The sequence below is a fragment of the Salmo trutta genome, chromosome 13, assembly GCF_901001165.1.
Source record: "Salmo trutta chromosome 13, fSalTru1.1, whole genome shotgun sequence".
NCBI classification, from domain to species: Eukaryota; Metazoa; Chordata; class Actinopteri; order Salmoniformes; family Salmonidae; genus Salmo; species Salmo trutta.
In genome coordinates, this window is record NC_042969.1 from 76,987,535 (window position 1) to 77,000,384 (window position 12,850).

Sequence of the window (12,850 nt, forward strand, 5' to 3'; positions counted from 1 at the left end):
CATCTTGCCATCCTGATGTAATGTATCACTAGCCACCTTAAACAATGCTGCTTTATATGTTTTCATACCCTACAATACTCATCTCATATGTATATACTGTACTCCATACCATCTATTACATCTTGCCTATGCCGTTCGGCCATCACTCATTTATATATTTTTATGTACATATTCGTATTCATTCCTTTACACTTGTGTGTATAAGGTAGTTGTTGTGAAATTGGTAGATTACTTGTTAGATATTACTGCATGGTCAGAACTAGAAGCACAAGCATTTCACTACACTTGCATTAACACCTGCTAACCATGTGTATGTGACAAATAAATGTGATTTGTTTTGAACTAGGAATAAAGTAAAATTGTGTTTGATGTGTAAAGTTCAGTAGCCTCAGAACACTCAAGGCTGTCAGTTAAAATACAAAGCCTATCTATTCAGCAGCACTTCACAGCACAATTATGCAACAAGGCCAGCAGTGAAGGATCATACTATTTTATTTAACTTTTATTTTTGAAGAGCCAACAGCAGTATCTACTTCCCCTCTATATGGCTCAACCTTGCGTAATCCTTCTGTTTTGTCTTTCATCTAATACACAATTGTTAAATGCAGCAGGGCAGGGGGAGATGGCCATTCTCCACTTGACTTCAGGACTGACAGAATGGCATTGGCCCCACGACAGGTACAGGATGGAAAATGGATGATACTCAGAGCTCCAGCTGGGTAGAAATGATCAGGCACAGTTATGGCCCGCCGACGACCCTGCCATATGCCAGTGGATGGAGGCTGCTGGAGGGTGGCAGTTGGGGTTGTCCTGTCCTGCATTGGCATTGCCCAACTTCAAAATGAAGGAGAGATGAATGAGGGAATTAGTATAGGAATGGACACCACTATGGCCACCTTTTCCCCATTAAAAACCACTAGGCCTGCCTAGGTGTGACGATCGTCGTAAGGAGTAGACCAAGGTGCAGCGTGTTGGAGTGCTCATGATAAATATTGATTATTATACTCAGAACACTATACAAAAACAATCAACAAAGAACCACGAACGTCACGTTCTGCAGGCTTCACTGAGCAACACAAAAACAAGATCCCACAACTAAAGGTGGAAAAAAGGGCTGCCTAAGTATGATTCCTAATCAGAGACAACGATAGACAGCTGCCTCTGATTAGGAACCATACTCGGCTCAACACAAAGAAATAGAAAACATAGAAAGGCATGGAATGCCCACCCCACATCACACCCTGACCTAACCCAAAAAATATAAAATAAACGGCAATCTAAGGTTAGGGCGTGACACTAGAGGACGCTGAGACAGAAAAGTGGGGAATTCATGGCTTGGCAGTTAGGAATGTCCTTGGCCTTGTCTGACCATAATGATGGATGAAGAAGGTTAGTGTATGAACAGGCTCTTCTATGGCCGTATTTTCCAGTGACAATCCCAGGAGAATTGGATACTGTAGCGGGGGCAAGTGGGGTGCTAGTTTGGTTTGGTCTGGCCTTGTCTTACCTAACCTAACCACAAAACAAGGTGTGATGAATGACAGAATCAGCACCTATATATCGATAAATGTATATCTAATGCCACTCCCCTTAGAAATGTATAGATGAGTAAGGTGCCAGAGATACTGGAGACTCTAGCAGAGCAGTTGGGATGGGTCGCTTGTGGCGACTTGAGATCAATACAGGATATACAGAGAAAGACATAAAGCAAAGTGTGAGAGGCAGAAAAGTGCCAGAGGGACCACACAGTGCCAATGTGGTTGGGGAATGCCAAAGGGGGTGGTAGGATGAAATTGCATTGGCAGATGAGGGTGTATTAGATCATGTTAAATCAACAACAAAGCACAGTTTTCCCTCATCAGCCAATGCAAATTTTGAATTAACATTGCATTCTGGGTTAGGCCAACTGAGACAAGTGTGTTTGTGTGGATTGGATTGTATAATTGCTGTTTGATGGAACACAACATTGCAAAAGTGTGTGTGTGTTTGTATCTCTCCCAGAGGGAGCATTCTCAGATCGTGCAATGCCTTGGCCCCGCTTGTGCTTGCGTGGAGAAGGACATCAAAGAAGACCTGCAGCAGCCCTCTTCTCACTCCCTCACCCTCTCTCTTTCCATCTTTGTGTGTCCCTCAGTCAAGCAGTGAATTTCAAACAGAGTCAACCACAAAGACCAGGGAGGTTTTCCAATGCCTCACAAAGAAGTGCACCTTTTGGTAGATGGGTAACAAAAAAACTAAAAACATTGAATATCTCTTCGAGCATGGTGAAGTTATAACACTTTGGATGGTGTATCAATACACCCAGTCGCTGCAAAGATACAGGCGTCCTTCCTAAGTTAGTTGCTGGAGGGGAAGGAAACCGCTCAGAGATTTCACCATGAGGTCAATGGTAACTTTAAAACAGTGAGTTTAATGACTGATTGGAGAAAATTGAGGATGGAACATTGTAGTTACTCTACAATACTAACCTAACTGACAGAGTAAAAATAAAATATTCCAAATCATGCATCTTGTTTTCAACAAGGCACTAAATTAATACTGCAAAAAATGTGGCAAAGCAATTCACTTTGTCCTGAATAAAAAGTGTTATGTTTGGGGCAAAATCCAATACATTACTGACTCTCCATATTTATAAGCATAGTGGTGGCTGCATCTGTCACGGTTGTCGTAAGGAGAAGCGAACCAAAGTGCAGCGTGTGTGTCGTTCCACATTTTATTTTCACTGTGAAACTTTGCAATACATACACAAATAAACTGAACGAACAAAAACAACAAACCGTGACGCAGAGTAGAAACATACACTAACTCAGAAATAATCTCCCACAAACCCAGGTGGAAAAAAACCCTACTTAAGTATGATCTCCAATTACAGACAACGAGGACCAGCTGCCTCTAATTTGAGATCATCCCAAACAAAACCCAACATAGAAATACAAAACTAGAACCTGACAACATAGAAATAGAAACATTGAATAGAACAAAGAACTACAAATCTCGAATGCCCTCCCAAATCACACCCTGACCTAACCAAAATAGAGAAACAAAACGTCTCTCTCAGGTCAGGGCGTGACAGTACCACCCCCCCCCAAAGGTGCGGACTCCCGGCCGCAAAACTGAACCTATAGGGTAGGGTCCAGGTGGGCATCTACCTATGGTGGCGGCTCCAACGAGGACCAGCTGCCTCTAATTGGAGATCATCCCAAACAAAACCCAACACAGAAATACAAAACTAGAACCTGACAACATAGAAATAGAAAACATAGAATAGAACAAAGAACTACAAATCTCGAATGCCCACCCAAATCACACCCTGACCTAACCAAAATAGAGAAACAAAACATCTCTCTCAGGTCAGGGCGTGACAGCATCATGTTATGGGTAAGCTTTTACTTGTGAAAGACTGGGGTGTTTTACAGGATAAAAAAAACCTTTTGGAGCTAAGCGCAGGCAAAATTCTAGAGGAAAACCTGGTTGTTTGCTTTTCACCAGACACTATGTGTCACGACTTCCACCGAAGTCGGCTCCTCTCCTTGTTCGTTCGGCGATCGACGTCACCGGCTTTCTAATCATCGGCGCTCCATTTTTCATATTTCCATTTGTTTTGTCTTGTTCCATACACACCTGGTTTTCATTCCCTAATCACACTGCATGTATTTAGTCCTCTGTTCCCCTCCATGTCTTTGTGTGAAATTGTACTTCTGTTATTTGGGTATTGTTACACGCCATACTTTTGTCTATGTTCTGTGTTTGTGCACATTTATGTACTTTTGTGCTAACGTTGGATCGGAATAAAAAGTGTGCCTGTTCACTACACTCTGCTCTCCTGCTCCTGACTTCGCCTCCAGTACACACCCTTAACACTAGGAGATGAATACACCTTTCATCAGGACAATAACCTAAAACACAAGGCCCAATCAATGTACACTGGAGTTGCTTGCCAAGAAGACAGAAAATATTACAAATTAGCCAAGTTACAGTTTTGACTTATCTACTTGAAAATCTATGGCAAGACCTGCAAATGGTTGTCTAGCAATGAACAACCAATATGAAGAATTTTGAAAATAATGGGCAAATGTTGCACAATTCAGGTGTAGAAGGCTCTTAAAGACTCACAGCTGTAACCAGAAAGACTCACAGCTGTAACGCGCACTACCAAAGTTGCTTCTACAAAGTATTGACTCAGGGGCGTGAATGCTGTAACGTAGATGCAGGGAGTGAGGCACAGATGGTGAGTTTAATCATGAAGAGTTACAAAAACAAGATACGCATCTGGACATAAAAATGGAACCAATACTGTCTGAAGAGTGATGTTAGGGAGTGCTAAATAAAGGGGGAGTAATCAGGGTAGTGATGGAATCCAGGTGTGCCTCATGATGGGGCGCAGGTGTGCGCAATGAGGGTTGCTAGGTGTGCGTAATGATGGGTTGCCAGGACCGGTGGTTAGTAGAGCAGCGACGTAGATCACCAGAGAGGGGGAGCGGGAGTAGACGTGATATTCGTAATATTTTCTGTCTTCTTGGCAAGCAACTCCAGTGTACATTGATTGGGCCTTGTGTTTTAGGCTCTTGTCCTGATGAAAGGTGTATTCATCTCCTAGTGTTAAGGGTGTGTACTGGAGGCGAAGTCAGGAGCAGGAGAGCAGAGTGTAGTGAACAGGCACACTTTTTATTCCGATCCAACGTAAGCACAAAAGTACATAAATGTGCCCAAACACGGAACATAGACAAAGTATGGTGCGTAACAATACACCAAAGACATGGAGGGGAACAGAGGACTAAATACATGCAGTGTGATTAGGGAATGAAAACCAGGTGCGTATGGATCAAGACAAAACAAATGGAAATATGAAAAATGGAGCGGCGATGGCTAGAAAGCCGGTGACGCCGAACGCCGCCCGAACAAGGAGAGGAGCCGACTTCGGCGGAAGTCTTGACAGTACAAATACTTATATAAATGAGATGTTTTCTGTATAAAATGTTCAATACATTTGCAAAAATGTCCAAAAACATGTTTTCATTTTGTTATTTTAGGGTGTTGTGTGTACATGGGTGAGAAAAAAATCTATTTAATAAATTTTGTTTGACAGCAAAATTTGGAATAAGTCATGGGGTATGAATACTTTGAGGGCACTGTATGTCTTTCCTCAAACTAAATAATGTTTACTATTTACCATCGGAAGTGTTAGCAACATTTGAAATTGTGTTTTTTACATTGGATAAAAGTAGAGACTCAGAGCTAGAAAATGGTATTTCATACACTGCAGTTGAGGTACAATGGGAAAGCAATTCTGCTTTGAACGTTGATAATCTTGTAACCTTACTTTTGAGAAAATGGTGCTTGAATGTTTTGGTGCCTACCGGAGAGCTCTTCTTTGTCTACACCCATTCAGCATCATTCACACCCTTTTAAGCTTTAGCCCCACCCATCTCTTTAAGGATTCACATGTGAGACTATGTACTAATCAACCAAAGATTTCAAGACTAAAGACTGGTTTATACTAGGGGTGAGTTCATAAATTTAATCTGGAGTGCCAGAGTGTGCTCTGGACATTCGTAAACTGAGAGCGTTGTCAGATTGGCCGTTCGTAATTGGCTGTTCAGAGTGCACACTGGACGCTCTGGACGAAAAGTAGGGTAGATCCAAGCGTTCTGACCTTACAACAGCAGTCAAGCACCCAAGCTAACTGGCTAACGTTGGCTAGCTTGCTAGCTATTTCCAGACACAAATGAGAGAACAGCTCACTGAACATTTTACTCGCCCTAGCAGAGCTGGTTAGGCTGTTTTTATTTTATCCAAAGCGTTGGTGACGGCAACTGTGCTGCTGACAACAATTTTATTACGCTATTTTTGCCAACATTTGCTGACACCGGCCATATTCACCGGGTTTTAAGTGTTCGTAAATTCGTAAATTATTCTTTGCTCTGGCACACTCAGACGAGAGTGCTCTGAAATCAGAGTAGATAGCCAGAACGAATTTACCAGCTACGTCTATCGACAGTTGTCGCAGTGACATCATAAACATTCTATTGAAATAGATACTTGCATAGTGGAGTCTTTTGTTTAGACATGTAGCTAGCTAGCTAAAAAAAAATTGCAACCAAACGGCAGAATTTTCTCCATCTCCTCTAATTCCACTGATTTCAATACTCGGTTCTCCAAAAAGTGGAAACCAACATTTATGCATTTCTACTACGTGATATATATTTTTAAACACGTTAGTAAGGATTACATACACATACTGACCAGCTCATATGATAGACAGAATAATGATACATGGGAGACCAATCCGAACTCATCTCTCGGCATGTCCAGCCCACTCATTATCTCAGACAATATTGGCTAGCGGGAAGGTTGCTTGCTTTTTCCATGGCTAAACCACCTAGGCTCATAATTTAACAATTGTATTAGTATTTACAGATGGCATACAAGTTTGTTATTAAGGCACATGAAAGTTCATATCTTCCAGAAGGCATTTCTGCCAAAAAATGCATTTTGGTGGTGGCAGAATCATGCTGTGGTAATTAAACCTGATCGAACATCTCTTGAAAGACCGGAAAATAGCTGTGCAGCGACGCTCCCCATCCAACCTGACAGAGCTTGAGAGGATCTGCAGAGAAGGATAGGATAAACTCTGCAAATACAGGTGTGCCAAGCTTGTAGTGTCATACCCAAAAAGACTCGAGGATGTAATCGCTGCCTAAGGTGCTTCAACAAAGTACTGAGTAAAGGGTCTGAATACTTATGTAAATGTCATATTTCAGATTTAATTTTTTATAAATTCGCAAAAATTTATAAAAAACAGTTTTTGCTTTGTCATTATGGGGTATTGTGTGTAGATTGATGAGGAAAAAATGATTAAATCAATTTTAAAATAAGGCTGTAACTTAACAAAATGTGGAGAAAAAATCAAGGGGTATGAATACTTTCATATGCGTGTGTGTATATATATATATATATATATATATATATAAAAAGCGTTGGTGACGGCAACTGTGCTGCTGACAACAATTTTATTACGCTATTTTTGCCAACGTTTGCTGACAACGTTTGCTGATATTTTGACTATATATATATATATATATATATATATATATATATATATATATATATATATACACACATATAAAATTATTCATACCCCTTGATATATATATAGTACCAGTCAAAATTTTGGACACACCTACTCATTCAAGGGTTTTTCTTAATTTTTTATATTTTATACCTTTTAGAATAATAGCAAAGACATCAAAACTAGGAAATAACACATATGGAATCATGTAGTAACCAAAAAAGTGTCAAACAAATCAAAATGTATTTTAGATTTTAGATTCTTAAAAGTAGCCACCCTTTGCCTTGATGACAGCTATGCACACTTTTGGCATTCTCTCAACCAGTTTCATGAGGAATGCTTTTCCTGAAGGAGACCCCACATATGCTGAGTACTTACTTGCTGGCTGCTTTTCCTTCACTCTGCGGTCCAACTCATCCCAAACCATCTCAATTGGGTTGAGGTGGGGTGATTGTGGCGGCCATGTCATCTGATGCAGCACTCCATCGCTGTCCTTCTTGGTCAAATAGTCCTTACACAGCCTGGAGGTGTGTTGGGTCATTGTCCTGTTGAAAAACAAATGATAGGCCAACTAAGCGCAAACCAGATGGGATGGCGTATCGATGCAGAATGCTCTGGTAGCCATGCTAGTTAAGTATGCCTTGAATTCTAAATAAATCACAGACAGTGTCACCAGCAAAGCACCCCCCACCATCACACTTCCTCCTCCATGCTTCACGGTGGGAACCACACATGTGGAGATAATCCGTTCACCTACTCTGTGTCTCACAAAGACACGGCAGTTCGAACCAAAAATCTCAAATTTTGACTCATCAGATCAAAAGACAGAATTCCACAAGTCTAATGTCCATTGCTCGTGTTTCTTGGCCCAAGCAAGTCTCTTATTATTATTGGTGTCCTTTAGTAGTGGTTTCTTTGCAGCAATTCGACCATGAAGGCCTGATTCACACAGTCTCATCTCAACAGTTGATGTTGAGATGTGTATGTTACTTGAACTCTGTGAAGCATTTATTTGAGCTGCAATTTATGAAGCTGGTACCTCTAATCTCTAATGAACTTATCTTCTGCAGCAGAGGTAACTCTGGGTCTTCGTTTCCTGTGGCGATCCTCTGAGTGCCAGGTTTATCATAGTGCTTGATGGTTTTTGTGACTGCACTTGAAGAAACGTTCAAAGTTCTTCATTGTCTGTCATTTCTCTTTGCTTATTTGAGCTATTCTTGCTATAATATTTACTTGGTATTTTACCAAATAGTGCTATCTTCTGTATACCACTCCTACCTTGTCACAACACAACTGATTGGCTCAAACACATTAAGAAGGAAATAAATTGACAAGGCACACCTGTTAATTGAAATGCATTCCAGGTGATTACCTCATGAAGCTGGTTGAGTGAATGTCAAAAATGTGCAAAGCTGTCATCAAAAATAAACCCTTGAATGAGTATTATATATTTTTATTATTATAAAACATTATTATTTTTTATAACCGAGGTCTGGACCTCAGTGTCCTTATTTGGCATGTTTTGGGCCCAGGGCTAAAATAATGTCCCCATGTAGTCTGACCACATTGGTCCGATGCGCCAATGCCTAAGGGCAGCCCTCACTTTGCCTGAAATAACTCCACCCTTTGGATTGGCTGCCCGTTTTTGGCCTTTTGGGGCCCAATATGAGCTCATGTTATTGGCCTTATGTGTTTTACCCACCCTGTGCCAATTTATGCCTACCTCCATAGCTCTGTCTATGATTTCCAGAGTGGTGACATTTTTCCGGCCTCATCCCTCAGCTTTTTACGAAAACACTTGGGGTACAGCTTTGTTATTGTTTGAACTGCAGATTGCCTCTGAGGTATGTAGTTTAGCACCTATTATAGTTTCGCAACTGTATTTATTTTTTATTTTACCCTTATTTTACCAGGTAAGTTGACTGAGAACACATTCTCATTTACAGCAACAACCTCGGAATAGTCACAGGGGAGAGGAGGGGGGATGAATGAGCCAACGTTGAAAGGTGAAGAAAGTAGAGCAATTGAGATGAGGAGGTAGAAATGACAGAGAGTGATAGAGATGGGGAAAAGGACAAGCATAGGGGAATAGTGAACAGAGCAGAGATGGAAGCAGAGGAGTGGAATAGCCTAAAGGAGAGAAATGTCTTTGAAGTGGCAGGAAATGTTTTAAAATTATTTTTGCATGAAGCATAGTTCTCTCTTCCTTCCTTCCGTCGCCATTTGACCGGAGTGGCAATCAATTTTATGTGGCATATGGAAGATATCATTCAATTTAATACTTGTAATATTAACTGGAGGAGACAGTAATAGGCAATTCCACGGTAACAGAATTGAGCTGAGACTCACTTAAAATCTTTCACTTAAAATTTATGCTAAACAAAAAACATTGATTTGAAAGTTTAACAAACCATACAGCTCCATGCACAAGGACTACCTTTAACAATTTACACTGAAAATGTTGCAAAAAAACATTCACTGGAAGAATTGTGCAGTAACGGAATTCAGGTGAACGTTTTTTATGTGACCACATTTTCCAAAAACTCTGTAAAATATCTGCTCTGAATTAAGATTCAAGACGTCTGCAGAAAGAATGGGGTGTCAGCTGTGTATGACATGACACATTGACTTTGAAAACATCTATTTTGGTTATTGAACTACAGTAAGCGAAGAGGAATTACATCATTCCACGTTCTGGCGCCTTCTGAGAGCCAATGGAAGCCTTAGAAAATGTCACGTTACAGCACAGATGCTGTATTTTTGGTAGAGATGCTACAGAAGGACAACAAATTGTCAGGCAGGGCACTTCCTGTATGGAATCTTCTCAGGTTTTGGCCTGCCATATGAGTTCAAACAGTTTTAGAAACTTTAGAGTGTTTTCTATCCAAATCTACTAATTATATGCATATTCTAGTTTCTGGGCAGGAGTAGTAACCAGTTTAAATCGGGTACGTTTTTTATCCAGCCGTGCAAATACTGCCCCTTATCCCAAACAGGTTAACAGCTTCAACCCCCAAGCCATAAGACTGCTGAACAATTAATGAAAATGCCACCGGACTGTTACATTGCCCCCCCCCCCATTTGTTTTGTACACTGCTGCTACTCACTGTTTATTATCTATGCATAGTCACTTCACTCCTACCTACTTGTACAAATTACATTTTACCTGTACCTCCGCACACTCTCCCTGTATATAGCCTCGTTACTGTTATGTTATTGTGTTCCTTTTTATTATGTTTTACTTTAGCTTATTTGGTAAATATTTTCTTAATCTCATCTTGAACTGCGCTGTTGGTTAAGGGCTTGTAAGTAAGCATTTCATGGTAAGGTCTACACTTGTTGTATTCGGCGCATGTGACAAATAAAGTTTCGATTTGATTTGAGCCATAGCCTCAATCTTAACCCTTAGCTCTAACCCGAACCCTTTCCCTTGATAAAGGACCAATCATCTAATGTGTTGTTGTCTCTCTCCTCTGTAGGGAACGTGTTTCTGGTGAGCCTGGCCTTTGCTGACCTGGTGGTGGCCTTCTACCCCTACCCCCTGGTGCTCTACGCCATCTTCCATGATGGCTGGTCGCTGGGAGAGACACAGTGCAAAGTGACTAAGACCTGTCTGTCTGTGTGCTGTCTGTCTGTCTCTCTAGCCCTGTTTATACCTGGTTCTAACATGTTTCCTTTGTCCTGATATTGTCCACATTCTGATTGTGCCCACATTTTTAGACAGGTGTATATGATTAAAACTCAGATTATGATCTGACTGTGATCTGTTCTTCCTGACCACCTCTGTAGGTAGTCAGGCACATATTGCATATATAATGTGTGAGTTATATGTATGTTTGTGTGTGTATAAGGATGACAATCTTATTTGGACAAGATCAGGACAAGGCTTCTGTCTGCTTTCTTTATTTTATTCTGTCTTTCCTTTTTTCTTTTTCAATGTTTCTATACTCGCCTCTTATCTCTCTAGCCCTGTTTATACCTGCCTGTAACATGCATCCTTCATTCTGATCTTGACCTGATCTTATCTGTTTACACTTATAAGATCTTATCATAATCAGATCACAATCCGTCTTTTAATAGTCTACACTAAAAATGTGTGTCAGAACCAGGTATAAACAGGGCTTCTGCCCCCCCTCTCTCTCTAGGTCAGTGGTTTCCTGATGGGCCTGAGCGTCATCGGCTCCATCTTCAACATCACCGGCATCGCCATCAACCGCTACTGCTACATCTGTCACAGCTTTGCTTATGATAAGCTCTACAGCTACCGCAACACCCTCCTACTGGTGGGGCTCATCTGGCTCCTCACCATCCTGGCCATCATACCAAACTTTTTCGTAGGGTCACTCCAGTACGACCCCAGGGTGTATTCGTGTACCTTTGCTCAGGCCGTCAGTACATCGTACACCATCACTGTGGTGGTGATTCATTTCTTTGTGCCCATCGCCGTGGTTACCTTCTGCTACCTGAGGATCTGGATCCTGGTCATCCAGGTGAGGAGGAAGGTGAAGACAGAGGTGAAGTCCCGACTCAAACCCAGCGACATGCGCAACTTCATCACCATGTTTGTGGTGTTCGTGCTCTTCGCCATCTGCTGGGCACCGCTCAACTTCATTGGGCTGGCCGTGGCCATCGACCCGGAGACGGTGGCGCCACGGATCCCCGAGTGGCTGTTCGTGGTCAGCTACTTCATGGCGTACTTCAACAGTTGCCTTAACGCCATCATCTACGGCCTGCTCAACCAGAACTTCCGTAAGGAATACAAACGGATTATCATGGCCATGTGGATGCCTGGTCTGTTCTTCCAGGAGGCGTCACAGGGGGGTACAGAGGGTATGAGGAGCAAGCACTCGCCCAGACTGGGACTCAACAACAACGATCACATCAAAGGAGAGGCTTTGTGACGTTGACGCCAAGGTTCTCCACTCCTTTCCCATGGGTTTTGTTTATTTTTTCAGTCGTGGAGTGCCATTTCTCTATTATATCTCACTGACTGCACAGTTGTGCTGTTACCAAAGCCTCAATGAACTCTCGGAATGGTGCAGATTAAAAAGAGAGAGAGAGACATACACAAGAAAAGAGAGAAAGAGAGAGGAGGTGTGGACTGATGATAACTGACTCTGTTATTCACAATTCAAAGAGTGCCATTCATGAAGCATACAGTATACACTACATTACCAAAAGTATGTGGACACCTGCTCATCAAACATCTCATTCCAAAATCATGGGCATTAATATAGAGTTGGTCTCACCTTTGCTGCTATAACAGCCTCCACTCTGATGGGAAAGCTTTCCACTAGATGTAGGAACATTGCTGCGGGGACTTGCTTCCATTCAGCAACAAGAGCATTAGTGAGGTCGGGCACTGATGTTGGGCGATTAGGCCTGGTTCACAGTCGGCATTCCAATTCATCCCAAAAATGTTCGATGGGGTTGAGGTGAAAAACAGTCCCAGATCATTATTGTTCCTCCACCGTAGTTTACAGTTGGCACTATGCATTGGAGCAGGTAGTGTTCTCCTGACATCCACCAAACCCAGATTCCTCCATTGGACTGCCAGATAGTGAAGAGTAATTCATCACTCCAGAGAACGCGTTTCCACTGCTCCAGAGTCCAATGTTGGCGAGCTTTACACCACTCCAGCCGGTGCTTGGCATTACGGATTGGTAATTTTATGTTTCGTCCATGGCTGCTTGGCCATGGACGAACAGTTCTTGTGCTGACGTTGCTTCCAGAGGCAATTTGGAACTGGGTAGTGAGTGTTGCAACCGAGGACAGACGATT

At 41.9% G+C, this 12,850-nt stretch overlaps 1 protein-coding gene across 1 annotated transcript in view; it reads left to right on the top strand.

Moving 5' to 3' along the window:
• LOC115206551 (melatonin receptor type 1B-B-like) overlaps window positions 1-12,276 on the top strand; it is a 60,005-nt gene extending 47,729 nt beyond the window's left edge. The window contains exons 2-3 of the mRNA XM_029773667.1: window positions 10,549-10,667; window positions 11,215-12,276. Coding sequence (XP_029629527.1) covers window positions 10,549-10,667; window positions 11,215-11,970 — 875 coding nt within the window. The 3' untranslated portion in view covers window positions 11,971-12,276. The remainder of the gene's footprint in view (window positions 1-10,548; window positions 10,668-11,214) is intronic.
• Window positions 12,277-12,850: the final 574 nt, after the last annotated feature.